The sequence below is a fragment of the Magallana gigas genome, chromosome 4 (assembly GCF_963853765.1).
Source record: "Magallana gigas chromosome 4, xbMagGiga1.1, whole genome shotgun sequence".
NCBI classification, from domain to species: Eukaryota; Metazoa; Mollusca; class Bivalvia; order Ostreida; family Ostreidae; genus Magallana; species Magallana gigas.
The window spans coordinates 32,265,703-32,291,621 of NC_088856.1; the positions used below are offsets into that span (position 1 = coordinate 32,265,703).

Consider the following 25,919-nt stretch of genomic DNA (forward strand, 5'->3'; position numbering starts at 1 on the left):
TTTTGTTTATATTTTCAGAACATGCTTGCCTATAGGAGAAGTCCTTCAGAAGAAATATTACTACGACTGTGACACAGCCACAGGGGTTAAAGATGTCACCGAAGCAATCATTGACTACTCTGATTACTGCCAAAACTTGCTGGGTTTGTCAACCTGGCCAGCTTCCAGCTTATGTGAAGATTCGAAAGTAAAGAGCTACATAAATACAGTAATGGGGGAATATTGTGAACCCGTTTGTGCGTTTGGCAAGAAAAATATAACAAATGGCTGTGAATGTGATCTTGGATACTGGAACACAACCTGTGACGAGATTTGTCCGGGAGGGTACTCCAAACCTTGCTCTGGTTATGGTAACTGTGATCAGCTTTCCGGGACTTGTCAGTGTCCAGTAAACAGACGCGGTTCGGAAGATTGTTTACTATGTTCCTCTGGTTGGCTTGGTGAAAATTGTGAAATAGCAGAAAATAATTTCACTGCAACAAACAAGTCTGTTGCACAGTTTAGCGGGTTAGGACACATTTATAATTTGGACGGACTTTTTTTCATTATCAGAAAACCCGCGGAATATAATTTTTTGACTATCGCTAGTAATGTTCTTGTTATTGGAAAACTTATTTCGTGCTATCAAAACTTTACATGTCTCTCTTTTCTTGGAATTCGAATTGATGATAATCAACATGGCTACGTCTCTACAACTGTGCAACATTCAATCGGAAAAGATAGAAGTCTCGTATTTTTCCTTGAAAATACAGAATTTTCTCTTGATACACCAATTTATTTCAAAGGAATGTCTGTATCAAAGGCCCAGTCAGATGAAATAAGATATATGATTAATTCAGAGATTGAAATCATTGTTCGACTGCAAGGAAGGTACCTTAATGTGCAGATCAATCTTCCAAACTCATTGGTATCAAGTACAACTGGGCTACTCAGTGGAAAAGGATCTATGCAATCGACTTCAAAATTAGACCATTTAATGTATACCGAAGTATATCAAATGAAAACCTGTGAATCAAACAGTAGTAAACAGATGTCTTCTTCTGTTCCTTATCAGGAATTGCTGACAATGAGATATGTAACTTCCAATAATACTTTCAATGAAAGTAGCAAACTTAATATTGAAAGATTTGAAGTAACACCTTGTGATCGAATAATTTTTTATCCAAGTAAATCATTTGAAGCCCAAGGAGTTGGCGGATATAACCTTAACTTTCAGTTTGCCAATGCGTTTACATTGGTTGATTTTCAAAAGGAAACTGGAGACAATTTGACACTTGAGTTCCTCATAAAGCTACAAAATTCATCAGATGCGGGAGGTTTAATAGTGTCAATCACTAATGATGACAGCTTCCTTTTGGTTAGCAGTCCTCTCTTCGAAATACACTACAACAACCAAGTTTACAATACTAGTATTGAACTAGAGAAAGGAAAATGGAACAAAGTAGTATTAATGTATATTAGAAGTACGGGAAACACAGAAATATATCAGTTCAATAGTACAGGTTTCATACAAAGAAGAAATCTGAAACTTCCAGCGAATTTATTTAACAGCACCGGCTTGCTGTCCATTGGCAATGCTCAACCACCATCAAATGGCATGCCATTCCGGATACCTCCAAGTCTAAAAGGACAAATTGATAATGTTATTCTCTGGAATATACCGGTCGAACCAAATATAATTCTAGACATTTGGAAAATTGATCCCATTGATGTGAGACATTTGTTGATTTCTGTTTGGACTTTTGATGAAGGAGACGGAACAACATCTACTGATCTACTTCGGGAAAAAAAAATCTCTTTTCCCAATGAACCATGGTCATTGCCTTTATGGGAACCAAGCGACTTTGAGTATTCAAAATATATATACCCAGAAATTTCCCAATTTTACTTCTGGAACCAAACTTTAATGTTTATTGGAGAACAACTATGTGGGAGGATTTTTAATGACCAAAGTATACGCTTACAATGTTCACAAATCTCAGATTCGATAAAAACTGCATACTATTTATCTTGCATGCAAAGTTTATCAGCCACCAGCGACCAGTCAGCAGCGTATAATATTCTACTGCTATATGGAGAAAATTGTCGGGTCACAATAGATCCTACGTCCAATATTACAGATGAAATATGCAGAGAAATATTTGAAAAAAATATAGAAACAACCAACTGCTTCAAAATATGTAAGAACGGAGTAATGTCAGCATCTGGAAAATGTGTGTGTTTCAATGGTTTCTTTGGATCAACGTGTAATGATGTCTGTCCCGGGGGATCTCTGAATTCTTGCAGTAATCACGGAATATGCAATGAATCAGGGTCGTGCAACTGTGAATGGAACTGGGATACAACAAATTGTTCCTCTTGTGTAAATGGCCTAAACGGGACTGATTGTCATGTGTTAAACATTGCTCAATTAAGTGATCCCAACAACAGATATAAAGCATATGCCACAGGTTTTGCTGACTTCCTGACATTTTGGGGTGAACAGATTACACTGAATACAATCTCTGGAGTGTTTACCTTATTTCAAACTGCATCAATAAATATCCAAATTTACCAAGTGACCTGTAAGATTGACTCCAGCTGTGTAATTGCTGTCTCTTTCCAATATAATAACACAAGTTTGGTTATTGTTTCTTCAGGACACGAAAGCAGACTTCCTTCTGTGTACGTAAACAAAACAGAAATTGGATTAAATGAGCTAAACACAACCATTTCAGAAATTCATTTGACATTAATTTCAACGAACGAAATGAAACTCAATACTTCTAATTTGGAATTGGGAATCTTTACACCAGGAAATCTTCTGGATATAAATATTATATCAAACACGTATCCTTGCTTAAATGGTATTTTGTGTCCAGGAATAACTTACTCAATGAAATCAAAACAGGAAATAACAAACTTTGTGTTAAACAATTTTAAATTAACGTCTGGGACATTGGTGGAAACGCTATCCTCTGTTTATAAGGAAGATATTGCAAATACGGTGGGTTTCTCCTTGTTTTTCAATGGAACTGCAACAGTATCCCTGCCAATCCAATACTCTACGGCGTCCTTATTCAATTATACATCATTCAGCATTGGTGTGTACTTCAAGCCATTGAAGACTGGAGGAGTCATTATAACCTACAGTGGAAACTCGACATTTTCCCTTATCAACACCGATACTTTATCTATTCAATGTGGAGATACAACAATCAAAACAACAATTTCAACCAGTAATGATGTTTGGAATCAAATTATTCTCACATTTGAGTCTATCCCATTAAGCCCCTCCGAAACTACGAGAAGTACAATACACATCTACCATTTCAGCGACAACAGTTCTGTAACTTACCAAAAGAAAACAATAGATTGCGAGAAACTATTTCAAGAGGGTGGCGTAATTGCTCTTGGTGCGTGGGTTCCATCTGTTAACAACATCAAGAGAGAAGTGAACAACTTCTTTGAAGGATATATTGACGAGTTCACAATTTGGAAAGACCCAGTGCCATATGAAGTTATTATTCAGGCACAGAGATTAGATGTCAAGCTTTCAGGGTTCACTAGAAATTTAACAGCACTATTTTCCTTCTCAGAGGGCATAGGTGTAACATCCTTTGATACGATTCTTGGAAATAACTTGTACCTACCAAAATACCCATGGCAAAGTCCAACATGGAAATCTTCAGACCTCAGATTAAAAGTGCTCTCCGAATACCAAAACTCTTTTTTGCCAGTCTCAGTAAGAGCGGAAAGTCTGTGCTCTAATTTTTTTGATTCACAAAAAGTTCTTCAACAATGTTCAGGATGTTCTTCTCAAGTATTTTGGTGGTTCAAACAAAAATGTCAACATTTAGCAACCGTTCAACAAACAGATGCAATTATTACAATGGTCAGTTTCATAAAATCCTGCGAATTAGTTTCAATGGCTTCCGTGGAAGATCTATACCAGGTTGTATGTAAACTTAATGTAACTCTGCCTGAATGGATTTTGCGTCGATGCAATGGCTGTCAATTTGGACAAATCAATGATTCTTCACCTGGGAATTGCATTTGCTACAAAGGCTTTTTCGGGGATCAATGTAACAAAATGTGTCCTAACGGTGCCGTCTCGCCTTGTAATAACCATGGAAAGTGTGTGAAAAATGGAACTTGTATTTGTGAGGGTCACTGGACTGGAGAGGCATGCGAAGTGTGTGACTTTCCTTGGGAAGGTGAGGACTGCATCATTATGAGAACTGGACACTATCTAAACCAAACAAATCTTGTCGGACAAATAAGTGTGCTTGGACAGGTAATCACATTCGATGGTTTAACTTTTGACGTAAAGCAAATTGGAAATTACATCATTTTTGAGGACACAAGTATTGGCATAAAATTTCATGGATATTTTTCGACTTGTTTGTCAACAAATGTTAATCATCTGTGTCTGAATATGATAACAATACAGATCAACGAGGACCGCTTCTTTATCAAAACTAATGGATTTCAGAAAAGTCAAGTTACAGTATACTCTTCCTCTGGTGAACTACATGTATTTACATCGAAGCAGGAGAATATTTTAAATTTAGTTCTGGAATCGCCAAACGTCCTTCGTGTGAGCGTGAGAGAAATAGAATTAACTTTGAAAATTACAATGATTAGCCAAAGACTGCTTTTAACGGTATCCTTCAGCCAAGTAATGTGGTCGATTAATGCAAAAACTATCAATGGACTTTTGTCATCGTGCAATACCACATCTGCTATACAACTTGCCTCTTGCTCTCATGTATCGCGCAGTGACATTTGCTCAGCTGTTTCACACACAGACAGTTGTCAAGACTCCCTGTCATGGAATGCTTTAATGATGTACATTCGAAAGTTCTTATCAAATGATACACAAATTGAGGGTTATGTGAACAGTGAAAAAATTGTAACTGGTTCATCTTGCATGCGTTTCAACGGATCTGGAATTTATGTGAATGAACTTGTTTTACCCGAAAACCATTTTACAATCGAATTAAGTATAAATCCCGAGAAATATGAAGGAGCGTTTCTATCGTACAAGAACATTGAACAACACTTCATCCTGTATATCTCGAAAAGAGGTCTTATGATTACCGCAAACAATGCACATCTGGATATTGGGATACTTATAGATTTAAATCAATGGAGTCAAATAAGTCTGGCATGGCAGGAACACGTTAGTATTCTAGAGGTGTATGTTACTTCTCATCTTGGAGTAACTGTCGTCAAAGCTATAGCTCTCAACTCAAAAATATTTCTCCCTGGTGGAACTTTAACAATTGGAACATTGGGCAACATTCCCTCAGTCAAAAATCTTGGCACTTTCTTTGGATCAATCGATGAAATTAGAATTTGGTCTAGACCACACAACCCAACCATCGTCGTGAACAACTGGAAGTTACTAGTCTCGCCTGACACACCTGATATATTTATGGCATGGCCCTTAAACGATGGACATGGACCAGTTGCTTCAGAACTGAAAGGTTTACAAAGTATGTTGACAACGGATTACAGCCACCCACCGTCTTGGATTGTAACTGATTTGGAACTTTTACCTAATTTTGAATTAACTTCAACAATATTCACTGACTCTGTCTCACCCCCAGCTATTTCTACAGAAAAATGTGATGAGCTGTTCAAAAATGCAGCGATTCGGTTTCGGGTTCAACTACCGAATGCACTTACGGCATATTACGAACAATGTAAGAAAATTGTAGAAGAAAGTAATGATGATTCCGTCGCAGAGCTTCTCTTGTTTAGCATCAGCGAGTTGTCCCATGAAGTATCCAATCAAACAACCAATCCAACTCAAAGCATTTGTGAAGCATTTGACAAATACGAATCGTACATTGGATTCTACGGAACGAATTGTTCAAGAGAATGTGACTTTGGAACAGTCGTGGTTGAGAACTGTACTTGTGATTCCGCTCATTATGGTGTAGAATGCAGAGATGCATGCGCTCTAGGACCAAATGGTGTTTGTAACGCTGAAGGACTCTGCAACTTAGGTGTCTGTAATTGTCATAGGCACTGGCTCGGAAATGATACAAATATCAGAATGTACTGGGAGAACTATTTAGGAAGAAGCTATGATATTGTACTGAATGCTTCGACAACATGTTCGATATGTTCTTATGGTATGTCCACTTCAGATTGTTCTGTGTTTGTGCAAGAAGCAAGTGGTACTGTATCTAAAGTTGGATTTATATTTGGATCATATGTGACAACTTTCGATGGAGCATTGTATGAAATAACCAATTCCGGAATTTATACCGTCTTTAAAACTAGCGCTTTTTCTGTTCAAGTTTTGTTTTGGCCATGTTTTAATGATTTGTCCTGTAGACTTGTTCGTGAGATAGCGTTTCAAAAAGAGGGAAACATTGTAAATATTGTTTTGATTGATAACGAAATGAGGCTTCTGCATCAAAAATACAAAACACTTGAATTTCCTTTGAAAACAGATGTAGGAAAAATTTCTGTGAAATGGATTTTTGAAAACTACATTCGTATTACTTTAGGTTCTCTCTCGGTTTTAGTAAGCAAATCGACTGATGGGTTGATATGTCGATTCAAACTTTCTCAGGATTATAATTTAGCTACTGGAATTCTAGGAAATACAGATGGGGTTTGGTGGAATGACATCGCTCCTTTTAATGACTCAATATCTTCTGAGATTGTTGGAAACTGGACAAGAACAAGTTTAAGTGAACCCCTAACTAACATCTTTATTTCTCACCCTACAAGACAACAAAATCTGTCATCTTCGGGATATATGATTCGATTAAGACACCACATGATTAATTTTACCGATGTCCATACCACCTATGATATCAATTTTTTCACCTTAAGTTTTTGGATTCGTTTGGAAAATATCACATTCAAATATGCATCTGCTATTGTTGTTGATTTTGGGATACATGAAATTCACATTTCGGTCATCAGTGGAAAATTATCTATCAAATGGGCACAAACGACTGTAATCAGTTCTATAAAAATAGTGGAAGATACATGGACATATTTAACTATTTTACGGAGTTATACGAACGGTTTAGTGACAATTTATGCGATGTCAGAGGGATCTCTCCAGCATCATCAGTTTTACAGCATACACATAGGCATACTTTACAACATACAAGGAATTTATTTTGCTCCTCTTGGTCTTCAAAGCTCTTTGGAACTGGAACAATTGCGAATGTGGAATGTAACTAAAGACCTCGAAAACATTATTGAGGATATGAAAAACTATTTGAATGTGAACAATAAAGATATCGTTGTTTTAATCAATTTTGATGAAGGAGCAGGCAATGAAACATTTCTTATCGATAGGTCCAGTCTCTCAAAACGACTTGTAGCGGGTTTAATAAGCGGAGGTAATGACACAGACCTTTGGCAACCATCGGATATACCAATTCCTGTTTTGAATTTACGCCGTTCCCTTGAGCCATCAGCGATCACAACAGATATCATTGATCGTTGTCTAAATGCTTTTAATCATTCTGACATTCAAAAGAACTGCAAAAATATAGATTCTCTGAAGGATTTTCTACTTGAGGTCTGTCTTGCTGAATCTACCGAACTTGATTATAATGGGACAATTGCAAAAAGAATAATACTTGATAACTTGATATTTTATTGTCAAGGAGTATTTAATGTAGATGAATGCGAACTTAAGGATTATTTCGATTTCTGTTCAAATACAGAAAAGGACAGCGAGTTTCCAGTTTGGGTTATAATTTTCATAGGAGTATTTGTATTTTGTCTGACTGTAATTGTTTTGATCTGCTGCTGCTGTTGCTGGTATCATGGATGGTGTTGTTACCGAAAACGAAAAAGATGGGGTCTTCGGTCATCTCATGACACCCTAGTTTCAGATGAAGAGGAAGAGACTGTATTTGGACATTACAATCCATCATTTAATATCGATATCGCCACGCTTGAAAAAACGAAACAAGACCTTCGAAAAGTATTTGACCAACATTTTGAAGAAAGGGACTTAGAGTCACCACATCCAAGGCCTTCGTCAGTGTCTGGTATTCCATTAAACTTCAGTAGTTTCGGCAATGATGATAACGATAATAAACATGGTGGCATGCCTCCTGTTGACACATTTATCAAACCATCGTCTTCCTTACAACATGATGCAAATGAAGAAGATACAAGAAGACCAATCCACTCACCCATTTCGACAGTTAATCCGATGTTCGATGTACCAGAGCATGACGAAGAGGATCGATCAATTTGGGGTCCAATTACGAATGAAGTATTCTTTGGTCAAGACGAGGATCCAGCGCCTTGGAAAAAAGCTCTATCTAAAGAAGGAAAACATTCAAAGACATTTGGGAAAAACAAGGGGGACCAATCTAAAGAAACAAAGGATTTGAAAATACCAGTAAAGCATAAAAGGGGAAAACCAGATGAAGTCAACATCACCTGTTTCAGAGAATCTGAATTGTCTGATGAGCGTTTTGTTCCTCCATCGTCGTTCCTGATCTCGTCAACCCATTCCAGTGGACCAAAAGATAAAAACGATTTATCGAAGGGTAAACACGCGGAACCTTCCCAACACACAACCCCTGGTCATCAATATTTGAAGAAGAAAAAAGACGATGAAGATAAAAGGAAAGAAAAGAAACAGGTACATTTAAGAGCTTCACCAGAACGACCTGGATCATCAACCAGCGTTTCGTCCGTTAAGTACAATCCATTTATACAACCGGGGCAGGGGGGCCACGAGGGCGATGAGGGGATGAGGAATTTAAGTCCCTTCCAACCCATGAGCGATGAAGACGATTTAGATGACACTGCTCCAAGAAAGTCGAGTAATTCACATGATAAAACGACAACTGATGGGAGAATGACGCAGAGAACGGGTGGTTCCACAGCGGGAGAGTCGGATACTGACGAAGAAGCTCTGCCCATCGATGATGTCTCGGATAAGAAACACCAGAAACCATGAAGCCCGAAGAACACGTTCATTTAACTTTGGCCGCGTGATGAAATGTTTTGTGCATAAATCTGGACTTCTTTAAAATTATAAACAGCAACATTTTTATATTTGTGTAATTAGTTTAGATTTGTATACTACATGTATTAATATTTTATTTATAGTTTAGTATATAAAAATCAACGAATGTATATATACTTTTTTCTCGGCGACTTTTTATCATCATATTATTTGAAATGTATTTATTTATCTGATAGGTTAATAGGAGAATAGCAGTCTTCATGCACCTTTTATGTATAATGGACTATTTTACGTTTTCTTATTGATACAATTATTTTTATATCGTCCTTTACATCTTGTGCAAATAGAGTGTATTTTTTTTTAAACGTTTTAGATTTTTTTTCATATAGAATATGGACAGTTTTTGATTTTTGAAAAAAAAATACTATATTTCATCCCATATACTGTTTATTTTTTAAAAATATATTTGGAATAAAATATTCAAAAATCAGTATGTTTGATATGTACTCTTATTGTGTGCCTCGGGCTTAGAACCATAATGATTGACGACTTTTTTTCATTTTGGAATGGGACACCTCAATATTGTGACTACTTCCTATCGATCTAAATAAAAAATCAAATATAATTTTTTTTTCATAAAATCGTTATCTAGCTAACAGCGTAGCGCAGTGGGTAAGGGTATTGACTATAAATTTGTAAGGTTTTGAGTTCGAAACCTACTGGGGCTTTAACAATCTTTACCGTTAAAAAAAACAACCTTTTTTGGTCAAATATTTGAAATTTGAAAATTCTAAAACGATGAAAGTATATTGATTTTAATGCACTTTTATCTACATCAATATCGAGGTGTCCCCTACCACCTTACATGATTTCGGTTTCGTTTTGTTAGAAGGAGATTGAAGTACTCGGTACACATAGATGCTATAGTATATACTAGATGGTAATACCGAGGTAAAACTAAGATGAAAGTGAGTTCGTTCAACTGATATGTAAAAGATCCAAGTTAATAAATGGAATGAAGAAATGCTTAGCATTTGCGAAAGAGATTTGAACCTAACACATATGGATAAAATTTGTGTAGATTTACAGTTTCACCAGCTATAAATCTATATGCAAGATATTTTAAAATTGATACAAGAGCTTTCTAAATAACAAGCATTGGCGGATTAAAAGTGCCGTCTCAATTAATGCATCTAGAGTGTAATTTTATAACAATAGCTCATGATGTGTCAAAAGATCGTGTGTTTGAACTTTCAATGACAAACTGGTGAAATGCTGTTAATCTTGCATGCTGCAATATCTCCGATGTTTGTTCAAAAAGCATTTAGTAAACATTGCGTCAGACCCTATTGCTAGACCAATGAATGAGTAAGATTAATTAGTCAGCTATTAATTATGAAAGATAATTCTGTTTGTACTACAATATTGCGGTATTCATATAAAATAGAAACTCAAAGACACCATTATATTAACATGTAATAAAAGTTACTCTCAGCGACTAATACTGATGGTTTTTTTGCCGCAAACAGCCAGGATCGACTTTTCAGCAAGCCACGAGTACTAATTGAAAGGATGAAAATAATCTCCCACCCATGATGTAATTGTTCAATTGCGGTGTAGAGTTCTACCACAAAAGTACCTGCATTGAACGTAATATGATAGGAAAGATGTCACAAAATTGGGTTTTCATAATTTATTAACCATTTATTGATAAAGATAGTAAAAATTTCAAAGATATTAGACATAACGCAGTAAAGGCTTACAAAAAATGATATTTGGCAAAATGACTGGTTTGTTCATGTTGCATGCTGTATCAATTAGATTCAGGATACCATGGAACTCAGCCACCAAAATTAATGAGCAGTGATGTAGGCACTAGTATTCACTTCACTTTTCTTTTTGGGTGGTAGTTCTTTTATCAGTTTACCGTCGATCAAGGAAATGGGGGAGGGATCATGACGGAGTCCAGCGTGTGTATGACGCCATTACCCACCGTCAGGTCCGTCTTCACCACTTTGTATTTCCTTCCAATCACCAATGAGCCTGAAACAAATCTAAACTTATTAGGATGTACGACAAAAGTGCGAGGAAAATAGATTTATCCACCAAATAGACTGTTCTGAGAAGGACTTTGTCCCATTAGGAGATTCATTTTTTTTCGGAAGCACGTTTTTAATAATTTGAATTTTCTTATTAGATGTACAAGACTTTCTTAGTGGTATGAAAATGGTCAACTATTGATGACGAGCCGCCAAGTTAACACGACCTTTTGACAATATAAGCAAATACAATATGAGTTCTTTTCATGCTTCAGTAATTAAAAAATCAAATATTTTAACAGACGTGTAGATAAGTATGTAATATGAATACTACATAAACTTACCGTCCGTTTCCACGGAAAATACAAGTTGTCCGCCTTCTAGGGTTGGTAGAAACGTATCGTGGATGCCAGGGTGAGAAGTGTTGTAAGGAAGAAGTGCTTCTTTGTATTTACTTCCGCCAATCAAATGATAAGTTACAACTCCTGTGGAAATTTTTAAAAATGAAAAAATTCTCATAAACAGAATTCATGTTTTGAGATGTGTAACTTTCCCTTACGTTCTGCAGCAGTTTTGTTTTTCAGTATGGAGTCCAGTGTTCCAGGTGGTAGTTTACTAAACGCGTCGTCAGGGGGCGCTAACAAGGTGAAGGGGCCACCGTCTACAATGTATGACACCAATATATTCGAAATAATACATAGTACAAGGTGTAGAATAGTTACAAATATCCACAATAAACTGTAATGAGGAAAAATTCGAAATTTATCAAATACACAAAACAATGCAGTATGATGCAAAAATGTTTATTTCATTAGCTTCAATAAATTAAGTTAATGGTGGTTTACTTCATCTCAAAATTTTGTTCATATCATGCAGCAGAAAATTACTTACTTATAAAAGATAGCATAATAAATACGAAGTTTATAAGTTAAATAGGCGAGAACATATGATTTTCAAAAATTTATTCAATAAAATTTAACAAAAGCCTCGGTCGGATTCGAACTCATGATCTGGGGTCTGCAAGCTCGATATTTTTACTGAGCTATAATGAAATTCATCCAAAACAAATTAACACAATTTAACAAAAACTTTTAAATCGTCATCTTATGACGTAGTGTCATAAAAGCTATCATAATAAGCCTTGACGTGATGAGGTAATTTAATTGCAAAAAAAAAATTGAAATTCAAACGATGACGTAATGACAGACCTGCTATGATGTCACTGACTCCCGTCGCCATGATTGCCTTGTACAGCGTGGACAGCGAGCTGGTGTTGTGGACCACTTCCACCACATTATCCTTCAGGGGAAGTGGATACATCACTTTGGATATGACGTGAACCACACCATTGGTCGCCACTTGGTCGGCCATGCTGACCTTACAACCATTGGCAGTGACCGTTGGAGGAGGGATTGGCTATGAAAGAATAGATTTTAAAAATGGTTACGAAGTATATGTACAATATCCAACTTCTTTCGATACTTCCAAATTTAGTTGTTCATTTTCTTTGTGTTTGAGATAATTAAAATAAAATCTTAATTTAGTTTATTATCATAATATTTCAAGTTTTGCCGTACTCTAACATATCGTGGTAGGTATATGTTGATTCTGATTTTGGCATCCGTGTTCATTGAGGCGAGAAGTTCGTCATCTTTGAACGTTTTTGAAGACGTAGTTTTGTTGACGACATGAGCCAATAGAACACTGGTCAGCAGTTTCTTGTCAGATTTCAACTTCTGAATAATGTCTGCTGGGAGGGCGGCAAAAGCGTCGTTTGTCGGGGCGAAAACGGTGAACGGACCTGCGCAAGGAGCAAAATCTGTTCAAGGGTCACGTCATGTTTGCAATACATTGCACTGGTTTTTAAAATTATAATGGAAAAATTTTGAAAAGAATTTTTAACAAAATTTTAATGTTGAAATATAAACATTTGATGTAGTTTTTCTTTTAAAGAGGCTTGCTGCAGAGCAGACGAACAAATGGCAGGTGCGTGTGTTGTTGTTACCTTTAGAAGACAGCACATTTGTAAGTCCTGCATCCTCCACTAGCTGTAGCAGTGTGGTGGCACCGAGACGTTTGGCCACGTCCACAATGGTGCCTTGCTGTGCCGAGGCCGCAGAAAAAACGAGAGCGAAAATTGCATACACCCACCTCATCTTGATTTGATTACAAACAGTCTAGGTGGTGTCACGAGACTTCTATCTACCGGTGGACTGTTTACAATCGTTTATCAATTTTTATAGCGTTATCAATAAGACATCATAATCTCGTTAAGAACAACAGGTAATGCTAAGGTTAATACTACGTATACGAGTTTATAACTTCAAACATCTTCAGATATATCAACTCCGCTATCTAGATACAAATGATGTACATATGTAGTAGAATATAATATTATATAAATAGTGCCTGTTTGGGAGGGTAACAGTTGAAATTGACACCCCGAGAAAACCATTGTCAACCGACGCGAAGCGGAGGTTGACAATGGTTTTCGAGGGGTGTCAATTTCAACTGTTATCCTCCCAAACAGGCACTATTTATTTTGTTATACTGAATGTCTTTTTTAAAATTTTTAAGAAAATTTTACTGCTTTTATATAGGAATAACGTGAATTCTACAGCGAACCGTACGCGCATAATTTTCGCGCATGTAACATTTTTTAATGTTACCCGTTGCCAAGTGCGTTGCTAACGCTGAGGGTAATAGTAAATATTATTAACTGCGTCTTAACCAATCAGATTTCAGTATTTAACATGAAAGTATAACAAAAATATTTGTTATCCAATATATGTTAAGTTGTGAAATATATCATTAAGGCATCGGTACAGACTCCTTTTATTCACTAATAATTAAAGTTCGAAAAAGGGGGATAATGGTTGAAGGTGTTAACCATTACAGCTGTATTTGTACAAGAACAAAATTTGAATACATCTATAGACAATAAAATCATTATTTTCCACGGAAAAGAATTTTTTTTAGCTTTACTAGAAGAGGAAATATTCCATTTGCTGCCAAAAATAGTTTAATGTAGATTAATCGGCAATACAACTTTGTGTCTAAAAGAAATAAGCCAATTAAAGCAATGATTTGGATTTTTAATCTTTATTCCATTCTCTTGTTTTACTCCGTATACTGTTACATAAATATCATTCATACATTCATACATGTACATCATATATATAAGTTTCACTTTTATTCCTGAAGTCATACATTTTGATTTTATTGCATGATTCCTTGTTTCCAATAAAATACATAAACAGAACACAAACAGATAAACCTCGGGGTATTATATACCACGTAGTAATACATGTAGTTTGATATCGATTTCTATAACAATCAGTTTGACCACAAGTAATGGTCGGAGTGGAGAAGCCGGGACAGGTTGACATTGAAGGGTCGGTAGAACTGACGTAGCATGTCCCTGGTCTCCGGCAGCATGTCCCCCAGGGCCTGGGTCTGGTTACTTCGCATGTTCTTCTTGTTGTGGTCCGCCATAAACAACTTGCTTTCTGCCTCCGTCAAATCACCTATAACGACGTTTAAATTTTTGTGACAATTTAACATTATACACATGTATAGACTGTTTCAATTCGATAGAAACTTAAATTGCATAAAAAGAATTACAACCCAAACAAAGACAGCCAAAACGAAAACAATATAATCAAAAAACTTGTGAAGGTTGCTTTTAACTCACTCAGTTCTAGAAATCGAGCCACCCTGTTCAAAACATCTTCTCTGTGATTGATGTAATCATCGAAATTGATCACGAGGATTTGATTGGCAGGGTAGATATGGTACCAGTCCTTCAGAAATATATGATACATCCCTACTCGCAGTCTGCCCTGAAATCAAAGGTATCGTAATTTTACTACTTTGTGACGATCTGCCAGCAAACGAGATTTGGCATCTTAAATTTTAAATTTAGTATAAATGTGGTTTCTATTTTTTTGGTAGTTATTGAAAAAAATTCATTTGAAACATATTTCAATTACTCGATGATATATAAACAATTGTTTTCATAAATAAATACTAGTATTCAAAATAGTTCCATTTGTCAAATAGCATCTCTTTCTCTCTCTCTCTCTCTCTCTCTCTCTCTCTCTCTCTCTCTCTCTCTCTCTCTCTCATTACCTTGTAGTATTCAAGGGAAGCGTTGTACGCGCATGCGCGAATGGAGTATTGTGTCTGGCATTTTTTGTAGTTGCTGATGGCTCTGTGGACGGCTTGGTGGAAGTCTTCCAAGGAGATGAGATAGTTAGCGACAGGGGCCTCATACAGGTAGTCCGAGAACGCTCTGAAAGGACGTCTCATCCATATTAAAACCAAGAAATAATTATATGCTGTTTGATAAAATTCTTTCCGCCGTTGCAGCATTGAAGCATTTGTCGCACATGTGCAAATTATTTTCACAACATTATTAAAAGTATTTGACAAACATGTACTTATCAATGCATGGAAAACAAACAAATTTCTGGTATGAGACATTATTAAAGAATTTAGAAACGTTACCTCGTGTTACATTCGCTCAGTAATAAATTGGAAGAAAAAACTTCTTTGTACAGTTTTTATTGGTGCTTACTCTTAAACGAGCCTACCGTATTGGGCAAAGTCAAATCAAGATTTGGTATTGAAATACGTACAACTTCAGTAAATAATTAATTGTACCTTTCCACTGGATCTCGTAGCATGATGATGACTTTCAGCTTTGGTAGTACTTTGTGTATGAAGAAAGGCAGCACGTATTTCGGTTCCAGCAGTCCTTCGTTTCCGGGGAAATGTCTCCACTCTTTGCTGTCAAAGGCAATGTCCACTGACCCATCACCTAGTTCATAATTGAATCAGATATTGTTTCCCTTATAGTTGTCAGACCAACATTGGAACATTGTATATTCAGTAAAGTGCGAATTTAATAACCACATGGTTGGAGACATTAAGGCAGGAAACGTCATATTGAACACTGGAGATTTTGGATGTTGGAATTCAATGAACCATACACAATCATGAAATAAATCAAGCAACTTGATATATTAAGCTTTATGTACTGGAACAAATGTATACATACCACTAATCAAACGTGAAAAGTTGTTTTCCGCAACAATACGTGCTCTCAAATCATCAAAATTGGATGTATAGTCAGCAAAACGCATACCCCCTGAGACAATAAATGAAAACAAAAGCTAAGATTGAAATAGGAATTTAAACCATAAAAGTAACAAAAAATCCTAAACATTCGGCATTTTTTGCCTCATTTCTATTTTAGTAACAAAGCAATATATTGCAGTCTTAGAGTTACAGTCTATGCAGCAATTAATTGTTATAATAAGTGATGTAAAATGAATTTGTAACACGAACTATTTTTAATAAAAAAGAATTAAGAACACTCATACCATACTGTTGTGACAATGTTCTATTACATTATTTTATTAATGTTAATAACTACGCAAGTTATATTACTCGACGATCGAGAAATTAAGAAAAAAAAATGAGATAAAGAGAAATAAATAGTGCCTCAAAAATTATGGAAGCGTCAATTAATGTAAGGCATTATTTTTGGTAACGGTCTTTAATATGCACTTACGAAAGCACATTCTGTTGAAATACATGGGTTCTTTCCTCTTGGTCCGCACAACATCCTTGTGATGGGTCAGATCGAAATAGAGGCTGGTTGTCCCACATTTAGGCATGCCGATAATCATATAATATGGAAGACATCTTACTGTGTTGTACCCGCCGTCACATTCTTCATAGCAAGGGTTCTTGAGATATGGCAGCGGAGCAGCATAACTTGTCTACGTTTTGCATACGAAGAATAAGGTTTATCTAACCGACCATCATGTTCAAGTATACATTATACATACATATTATACAAAATTAACATTTTGAGCCTACGGCCAACCAGATACACATACTTTGCTTGCTACATTTTTAGTTTTGTATGTTTAGATATTAAATGTATCATAATATTATTTTTCTACGACTTAAAATATTATTAAAATGGCGACTCGATTTTAATGTAGATCTTTCTTTTGACAACTTACGGAATTCATATACATGTAGTCGCACACATCCGTCTCGTGTTTTGTCCATTTACGTAGTTGTGCTTTTTGTTTTGGTTTCTTCCCTCTCCGAGGAGGAGGTACTTTTCTCTCGGAACACAATGTACCCTCCAGCGACATGACACATCGCCCCTTCCCCCTGAGAGTGTCTTCAATGCTGCTGCAGGTGTGGTTAATGACATTATACTCTAAATATTGTTCATTCACGTCCAAAAAGATGTTTTTATTTCTTTTATTTAATAAATCTTTTAAAATAAGGTCACCACTGTTCTCAAAGTTCGTAACTCTGTCACTGTCCTGATTCTGCGATCTGTAACTCTCCCACACATTTTTAAAGGCTGTGCTGAGTGTCTCATTCTTCAAAATAAGTAAAATAAACTGTGTCACCTCCTCGTGGGAAAATATCTTTTCGGCAGTTTTAACATCCAACCTGTGCGAGTGTTTAATGGTGCCATCATTGACGCTGATTTCGAACGTCTGTTTGTGGTATCTATACACATTTTTCGAGTTGTGGTATGCTCTTCGGCCGAGGTACCATAATTCGTATGTGATACTAGCAACTAATACAAAGGCTATCCAACCGCAACATTTGAATTTCCAATTCACTCTCATTGAAATACCGTCTCTAACAGAATACAGACATCCAGAAATTGTCTATAACCTAAAAAAAAAAAGAAAGAACATAGTGATATTAAATCTGTCAAACAAAACCAGTAACTTTTACACGTCGTAACATGAATAGTGACATTTTCAAAGTGTTGAGTTTCGACACCCGCGGTCTTCCATAACCTGCGAATTACAGGTATGCTCTTTATAAATTCGATTTCTATAAATTTCTGTTTTCTGAATAACAAAAATATATTTTAACATTCTCACATTCTATAATCCTTCATATATTACATTGACGACATCATTATGCATGTAAGTAAAAATAAAATTCAAAGCATATCCTACTTACCGTGAACACATCAAGAAATTAAAACGTAGTAAAAAAATAATACACAATTTGCAAATATTTAACTATAATTACATACACATTCCCCTTTCCCCCTCATCATCCACCGCACAATTTATTCTTGGGTCTCTTCTTTCTCCACGTTATACGGTCATAGTTTCCTCACTTCCACGGTATTTCTTCACTTCCCGTTTTACCTTTAATGTATGGAACAACGAGTGGGCTAAAAACATTTTTTCAACTCGTTTTGATATTAAACTGCATATACCCAAAACCTCACAAACTATTTTTAAGACTGAAAAGTAATCCATGTGCTTACCATTTAAACAAATTATTTCAATAATTTTTTGAAACATTGTGTGGGGATTTTTCTGTTCTACAGTATGAATTCTTTATATTTGAGATTTTACAATGTTACAAGTTATTTCTATTCAAAGTTAGATAAAAAGTATCAATCTATTCACATTTCATTCATTTGTCTACTTTTTAGCAATGGTAATAATTGTTTTTCCAAGACCTTTTGTTGGTTAACTGTATAATTATATACTTTTGAGGCCCCTTCTTTTCAGACAAGGGTTTTGACAATTGGCATTTGAAAGAGTGGCAAGGAAGCTTACACTATAAACAAAAGAATTATCGCTATTCAACGGAAGCGTTTTTAAAGCGTTATTGCATATTGATTTGCTTGAATTGATATGGGGTCAGGGGAGGTGGGTGGGATGGGGGGTAGTTACAGTTTTGTGTGATAGAAATGTAGTTTTTCCAAGCCATATATAAAGCAAACTCTGAATATATCTTTTGAAAGGTTTGAAGAGGTGTGTGGTTTATGTTGTAATGTGTACAATGGTGTCATAAAAGGAATTGTAGCAGACCAATAAGATTGATATCCTTATGAAAAGTATTTTTTTTTTTTATTAAAGAACATGATTTATTTTACTTTTCAGAAGATATAAAGTCAAACAACTCCAAAAAGATGTAACCTTCAATATACTTTATTTCAATCTCAACAAATCATATAAGCTGACATTTAATACATAGAATGTTTGGCAAAGAAATAAATCCCCCCTCAGCATGAAAAAAAATTCATGCAAAAATATGAATGTATACAACATAGATCATCACACACTTGGGTCACTCTCACTGGACTCTTTCAGTTTCTGTTGCGTCCTCAGATATTCAGAGTAGAGAAGTCTGCCGTGATGCAGGATTTTGTGAACGTCGTGCTTCCTGACGAGCTTGTCGAACATAATGGCTATTTCGTCGTACTCCAGCTTCTTCTGTAGAATGATTTCTCTGTGCTGCTGAAGGAGGGCCAAGCACAGAAACATCAGGAAAGGGTTACCACAGCCAAAGTCCATGGGAGGCGGGAGGCCAACGTTCTTATCGTCTACAGACTTAACAATTTCCATTGAGTTTGATATGGTGGCCTGCGCCTCGGAATAAGAATCGCATTCGCTATTGCACAAGGAATTGGAACAGGCCGAGTCTGTTTCATGGTTTTGTATAATTTTGCCTTCCTTTACAGAAGAGTTCCACTCATCTGAGGAGTGTTTAGGACAATTGTTCTCTGGAGAGAAATCACAGGCTCTCTTCTCTAGATCGGGACTTTCGCTACCATTATTGGAATGGTCTGTAACACTGGAATGTGTGGGTTTTTCTACCAAAGCTGTGGCTTTAGCAGATGTATTGAGTTTAGTCTCTGGACTGTCATCCAAAGAAATTTCAAACTGAGATTGTTCATTATCACTCTCTGACTTCTCTACATTTTCATCGGTGCATGTGCATGTATCACCTAACCCTTCCAGGGTCAGTCTTCCTCTGGCATCAGATGCCGGCTGATCCTGGATACATCTTTCTTCTGTGTCCAAAGAACTTTGTATGTGAAGGTCTTTTTCTAGATCATGGATTTCTTGTAAAGGACTTTTCAAGGATCCATCAATAGATGAGCTCTTTGCTGCCATTTTTTGTGTTTCTACATCATTCATGGCAGGGTATTCTTGGGAAATGGTAATGGGACATGATTCCTCAATATTGTTGGAATCTATTCTGGAGTTATTATTTACACTGTTTTGGGCCAGTTCTTTTTCAGCATCTGTTTCCCCTTCATTACTTTTCAATACTGAATGATTTCTCCTCATGGCAAACAGCTTTGCATAAACAGTCTGTTTCATTCCAAAGGAAGGTGAACAAGGTGACCTAGATAAGTTGTCTATGGAGAAAGTCTCATCCGTCATCGCAATCTCCCCATGAGGTGGATCCGGGGGCAAGGTGCTCCACATCACCTCCAACATATACAGAGCATCCTCAAATGGAAATTCCCTCTTTAGTTCCAGTAATATCCATCTGTAACAGAAGAACAAGTCTCCAGCATTGATTTCTTGAAAGTAGGAATGTAACTCCGGATCGTGCATTTGGAGCAAGTCTGACAGGTGTTTGAATTTTGTGGTTATAGCCTGTCCATTTAGATTGAAATTGTTTTTCAGTCTTTTCATTGTTGCACAGAAGCAGAGGTAAGCTTGGGCCTCGTCTTTCTGTGTGACAAGGAGTGGAGAAGCGATGTCACTCATGCCCTGGCAGTACGAGGTTTGGGGGTGTGTCAGAGCATAGGTCACGAGTATATTGAACAGCGAGATTAAATTCTTGCTATCGTCAGAGCCAGAATAAAACCTATGGGTACGATCAGTTCTAAGAACATCTTTTTTCACCATTGAAGTCACAAATTTCATTTCTTCAGACATGGATTCCCCATTGGTGAATTTTCTCCACTGGTCCCTTAACTCCAAATATTCCTTTTCTTTTCTCTTCATGTACTCAAATCTTTCTTTTCCTGATAACCCATATGGAAAAATATTTAGCAGATGCCTCCAAGCTACTCGACGTAATGATGGCTCACATCCTCCTTGATAGATACTGATTCGGAACTCCTCTGGTTTCACCATATGCCCTGCAGAGTCCAGAAAGTTTCTGAATTCATGGTCTGACATGGCTGGTTTTGCGGCCTTGTACTTCGTATCTTCTGGTACTTTTATTCCTAAAATAGAAGATTACCTGCATTGAATGTATGTTGGAGAATTGAAAGACTCTGGACTTCCTTGTGAATAACTGGAGCAATAACCAATATGATATATAACAAAAATTACATAGGACAAGAGAAAGCGATGGAAACTTTTTTGAAAAATTATTTTTTTAGTTCTATAGTTGAAAGCACAGAACATGACCCGATTCCTTTGTACAGTACAGTATTTCTATAAATTGTAAGTTTTTGTGTCTAAGGTACGGATATGATACATGTCTATAGAGATAATATTCCTTTTATTATATGTAAAGGTACATTTAGAAGAACACTCACCCATGGCCCTCTGCACGTGTGTCAGGGTTTTGCCCATCCCGCTGGAGAGGGTTCCGGTGAGCGTGCCCAGAATATTTCTCTCTAGTAAACTGGACATCTTGTAGCGAGGCACGTCCACTGGAGCTATGATGTCCCAGTCATCCAGCCCTGCAGAGCCAAAGTCACACCATCAATATACACTTTATAAAACTACTTGATCATCAAAAACATTCATGTTTAACATGACTTGCTTAAAAACTCTGTTACACATGTACATCCATGCATATACAGGACTTTCTTACTTTCTTTTTCATTGGGCTTTTCGAAACTAATTGATGAGCTTAGAGCATATAAAAATAGACCCCCCCCCCCCCCCAAAAAAAAAGGTCTAAATCTTAGATAAAAATTATAGCTCTCTGCATAAAATCTAGGTCTCAACAATATGTCAAATTAATAGTTTTTCAACAAACAAATAGAAATCAATATTTTTTTTACATAAACTTTGCCTTCATTAAACAATCAATTAGCTACTTCAAATAAAAGAGATTTGAAAAGCAAAATTGGAGAACAAATAATTTATAGAATATATTTTATGGTTTAAAACATATTTTCAATTATAAATGTGCATGATGTTCTAACATTTAAAACTGAGTTATTAAAATTTCAAATTGTTTCACATCCCATTGTTTTTATGCGTTTCAAGAAAAATTGAAAATAACTTGAAGGAAGGATTGCGTAACAATGAGTAGAAGAATAATGTGGACAGAAATCTACTGCAGCGGTTAATTAACAAATCAATGCACTGCTACTGAGACATTATTAGAGTACCAACCTTCCTCAAATGGTTTGGCGTCCACTTTGAGTTGAAGACAGGGATCTGAGGCGCTCTGAATGGCTGCATCCATATCCCAGTCCGACAACATGCTCAGATAGATCTCCTTACCGTAATCATCTTGTACCAGATAACTCATTGTGAAATCCCTGCAAATTGATACAAGGAGGAATACAGGGTTTTAAAAAAAATGATATACAACTTCGGATCTTCATTAAATATTTATTGAATTAAAGAGGCATGAGTACAAACCCTTTAATACTGAAAGCACTAGCGATGATGTGTTGCAGCATTTCAAATGATGTAATCTGGGGGTCCAGGGAGAATTTCTTGGATTCCGGCTGCATGTAGCCCTCATATTTCTGCCAGTGATAAATAAAAGTGACAATGCAAATAAAACAGAACTTGTTTTTTGTAGGCTTTTTGTGCATTTTTCTGAAATGAGCATTTGTAATTTTTTGTTTATATCACTGAAATTTATAAATGATAGAAAGAATGAATTTACTACAGATATTCAGGCATTCATATGAATCTCAATAAAATAAAACTTTCTGTGGACATCATCATTATCATGTTACAATAATTCCAAAAGTACATGTAATGATAATCATTGTTTACATTGTGTTACATTGATTCAAAATGTATGGTATATCAAATTCATGCAATTTTGTGAAAACTGTGCAGCTCTAAAAGAGTATATAAAAGGAGAGAGAGAGAGAGAGAGAGAGAGAGAGAGAGAGAGAGAGAGAAATTTATAGTCTTTAGAGATTTAAAGAGCCAAGTCACTGTTGCTATGGCATAAATATCATACAGATAGGAAAAAAATAGAAATATATTTTCAACTTAAAGAATTGGATAAAAATATTAAGTGGCATGCATTTTGAATAATTTTCAGACACTTAGAATAATGCTAATCTTTTCAGGAAATTTTAAAAGATTTTTATAATTTGTAATTTGTTTAACATGCAAGTGATTTTTATATTTCCTTATAATGAAAGGAAATAAAACTCTCTCTATCCCTAGTTTTTGTCCCAGAGGTACATGTACCTACATAAAGAAATCTCTCTCTCTCTCTCTCTCTCTCTCTCTCTCTCTATTTGAAGTCTGAAAAATGTATCTCAAAATACTTCAGATATCTATATAGGCATTTTAAAATTGGTAAGGAAAATATTCCTCTTTCTAACCTGCAGTGCACTATGTTTTCCTTAAATATCAATCATATCCATATGATATTGCAGAAGCATGTTTTTTATACCACAAACTACAAACAGCAAAAGCAAAAAAAAAAAAATGCAACTTATCAAATATGCAATTCATTTTTCAAAATGTTCAAATGATCTCCATGCATGTCTATAGTACATAGACCACGTACAGATTCACACTGAGTCACACATTGCTTTTCATTAATCTCCAAATGAAGTCATCAATATATACTGGTATGTCCTCAATCATTGTGCACATTGTATCACAGTTTATAGATGTGCATGTAAGTTGCATGTACATACTATGTCTATTTATGATTCCATGGTCATATATGTCACAGAGACATCCCTGTATTAAAGATAAAAACATCACATGGTTTATAGGCAGGATATTCACCCATTCACCAGTTCATGATTCAATATTGAATTATTCTTCTGTGTCTGACGACATATAACCAGACAAAGAACCTTATCAGAATCGTTACAGCATAACATGCTCTCTTAGCATAAAATCCTACTCTGTGTGCTCAAGAAGGCTAATCCCCCGGGTGTCTCTAAATTTTCTTATGCAATTATGTCCCACTTATCTAGCCATAGCATGCATATGCATACAAAGGATTTGGATACATTTGCTTTGCCTGTGCATTTCAGTACTCTACCTGCTTTTGTTCAATTTCCTAATTATTTACCTATAAAACCACCGAACTATGCAATTGTCAGATTGTACCTGGAAGAATAAGAAAAGGGGGGGGGGGTATGTGATATATGACCAAACGTCTGCATCCCGTAACTTACCTTAACTTTCACTCTCACAACTTCCCTGGATTCAAGTCCGAAGAACCCTGATTTTGACATGATGACACAATTTAGCAATCCATTCCGTTTTCACCGTTTCACGTCATCAAAACAACAGATGATCATGATCAAGCCGGAAGTACTGATGATCACCAATATTTAAAGATCTCACTAATGTCAGAAAAAGTCCGTTTTATGGAAAATATCCTGTGCATAAATATTTATACATTTATGTAAAGGATTATTATGATTCATTTTTAGAGCAAAATGTCAATTGAACAGAAATAAAAGACATTATCATATAATAAATAAATAAGGCTGATGAATTGTATACAACGTAGGTATTTGGTATCTCTCTCTCTCTCTCTCTCTCTCTCTCTCTCTCTCTCTCTCTCTCTCTCTCTCTCTCTCTCTCTCTCTCGTGAAGATATATATGGCATTAAAATCTTAAAATCTTATCATTTTATTTTTTTTCTGGTGATATTTTCCAAAGGTGTGTGTGTGTGTGTGGGGGGGGGGGTACTTAAAATTCACTAACAATTAGGTATTCATTTTTTCACTATACATATCCAATTAAAAATAATTCGAAACAAGTTAATATAGAGTCACCATCTCAACATTTAAAAAGAAAAAAAATGCCTTCATTTTCCAATCTTATTTAAGTTAGATCCTTTAAGTTCCGCATTTTGATAAGTCGTTGCATGATGACAGTGGCATAATTTAAAGAATTTATTTAATCAGATTTGGATATATTTATTGATAAAAAAAGTATTTAAAGAGGCCGATTTGGGGTTTTTTAAATGGAAAAACTACAATAGCAAAACTCTTTATTTATTAACCATATGTGATTTACACCAACTCCAATTTATTTGCAAAGCTTGAAGAAAATCGACCGTCCGGTTCTTTTTATGGACTGTCTCAAAATACAGATACATTTGCTATTGGAATATATGAAAAAATTGGCATTTTCCGCAATTCGAAGCAGATTTAAAAAAATATACTACAAAAGCTATTTTTCTCAAATTGTAATATGTGATTAGAAACATCATTTTCTATATAAAAATTTTCTATATAAAAATACAAAATTCTACCGTCTGGGTTTTTTTTTCGTTTTTTTTTTTGTAGGTGCTATCTCAAAATATTAAAACGCACCATATTTTGATATATATTTGGAATATTACAAATGCAGATTGGTACAACTGATGGATTCATTAAAAAATTAAGAAAAATGTCCCCAAGGATAACATTATTCTGTGTATAGATTTTCAACGGCGTACGATATTTATACTTTTTCCTCTTTTGATATTTTTTATAACGCACCCCTACAAAGCTTCATCTTATCATAACGTCATAAAAGCACAATGGCAACGCTCGCCTACCGTAAAACGGAAAAATCGTTTTAAAAAATTAAAATTTTCCTTAAAAAATCTAAATATTTTCATATGTATTGTGTTTATTGTGTTCAATTTTATAGATGATAACGAAAAAAAATCATTAAAGGTATATATATATAATATATATATATATATATACTGCATTTTAATAGAATGCGCAAAAACGCCCTCCTTAAACAAGGGGTCCGGGGGCCACATCGCTCACCTGAGCAACAATAGCCATAACTCTCAATAAATCAGCATTACAGTATAAAACAGCTAAGTACAGTAAATATCTTGCTAAAAAAAATTAAAAATCGGACGATATTTATCCATAAATTATTATGGTAAATACCAAGTCCCTTTTGTTGTTTTAGTATTTGTAA

The 25,919-nt window shown here is 35.6% G+C and overlaps 4 protein-coding genes across 8 annotated transcripts in view; 1 reads left to right on the forward strand and 3 right to left on the reverse strand.

Moving 5' to 3' along the window:
* Window positions 1-9,352, forward strand: part of LOC136274686 (uncharacterized) — a 40,064-nt gene extending 30,712 nt beyond the window's left edge. For both annotated transcript variants that reach the window (XM_066082116.1, XM_066082117.1), the window contains one exon: window positions 19-9,352. In XM_066082116.1, the coding sequence (XP_065938188.1) occupies window positions 19-8,944 (8,926 nt within the window). In that variant the 3' untranslated portion in view covers window positions 8,945-9,352. The remainder of the gene's footprint in view (window positions 1-18) is intronic.
* Window positions 9,353-10,631: 1,279 nt separating this feature from the next.
* Window positions 10,632-13,201, reverse strand: LOC105342522 (periostin). Its single transcript, XM_011449491.4, has 6 exons — window positions 12,998-13,201; window positions 12,570-12,793; window positions 12,201-12,408; window positions 11,552-11,653; window positions 11,337-11,477; window positions 10,632-10,996 (listed from the first exon to the last, which is right to left on the reverse strand). The coding sequence occupies exons 1-6, from the start codon at window positions 13,146-13,148 to the stop codon at window positions 10,887-10,889; spliced, it is 936 nt and encodes a 311-aa protein (XP_011447793.3). The 5' UTR covers window positions 13,149-13,201; the 3' UTR covers window positions 10,632-10,886.
* Window positions 13,202-14,078: 877 nt separating this feature from the next.
* On the reverse strand, window positions 14,079-18,219 carry LOC105342523 (carbohydrate sulfotransferase 15). The gene is made up of 8 exons (XM_011449492.4): window positions 18,083-18,219; window positions 17,031-17,709; window positions 16,571-16,781; window positions 16,055-16,144; window positions 15,658-15,814; window positions 15,124-15,286; window positions 14,687-14,834; window positions 14,079-14,519 (listed from the first exon to the last, which is right to left on the reverse strand). Exons 2-8 carry the CDS (start codon window positions 17,658-17,660, stop codon window positions 14,329-14,331), a joined length of 1,590 nt encoding a protein of 529 aa, XP_011447794.3. The 5' UTR covers window positions 17,661-17,709; window positions 18,083-18,219; the 3' UTR covers window positions 14,079-14,328.
* Window positions 18,220-18,979: 760 nt separating this feature from the next.
* On the reverse strand, window positions 18,980-24,322 carry LOC105342524 (TBC1 domain family member 25). 4 transcript variants are annotated; one of them, XM_034449376.2, is made up of 6 exons: window positions 24,161-24,313; window positions 23,669-23,714; window positions 22,416-22,525; window positions 22,164-22,312; window positions 21,353-21,499; window positions 18,980-21,034 (listed from the first exon to the last, which is right to left on the reverse strand). In XM_034449376.2, the coding sequence occupies exons 3-6, from the start codon at window positions 22,508-22,510 to the stop codon at window positions 19,122-19,124; spliced, it is 2,304 nt and encodes a 767-aa protein (XP_034305267.2). In that variant the 5' UTR covers window positions 22,511-22,525; window positions 23,669-23,714; window positions 24,161-24,313; the 3' UTR covers window positions 18,980-19,121. The 4 variants fall into 4 exon arrangements, with proteins under 4 accessions (XP_034305267.2, XP_034305266.2, XP_065938196.1 ...); XM_034449375.2 differs by lacking the exon at window positions 23,669-23,714 and having other exon boundaries at window positions 24,161-24,322; XM_066082124.1 differs by lacking the exons at window positions 23,669-23,714; window positions 24,161-24,313 and adding an exon at window positions 23,536-23,663.
* Window positions 24,323-25,919: the final 1,597 nt, after the last annotated feature.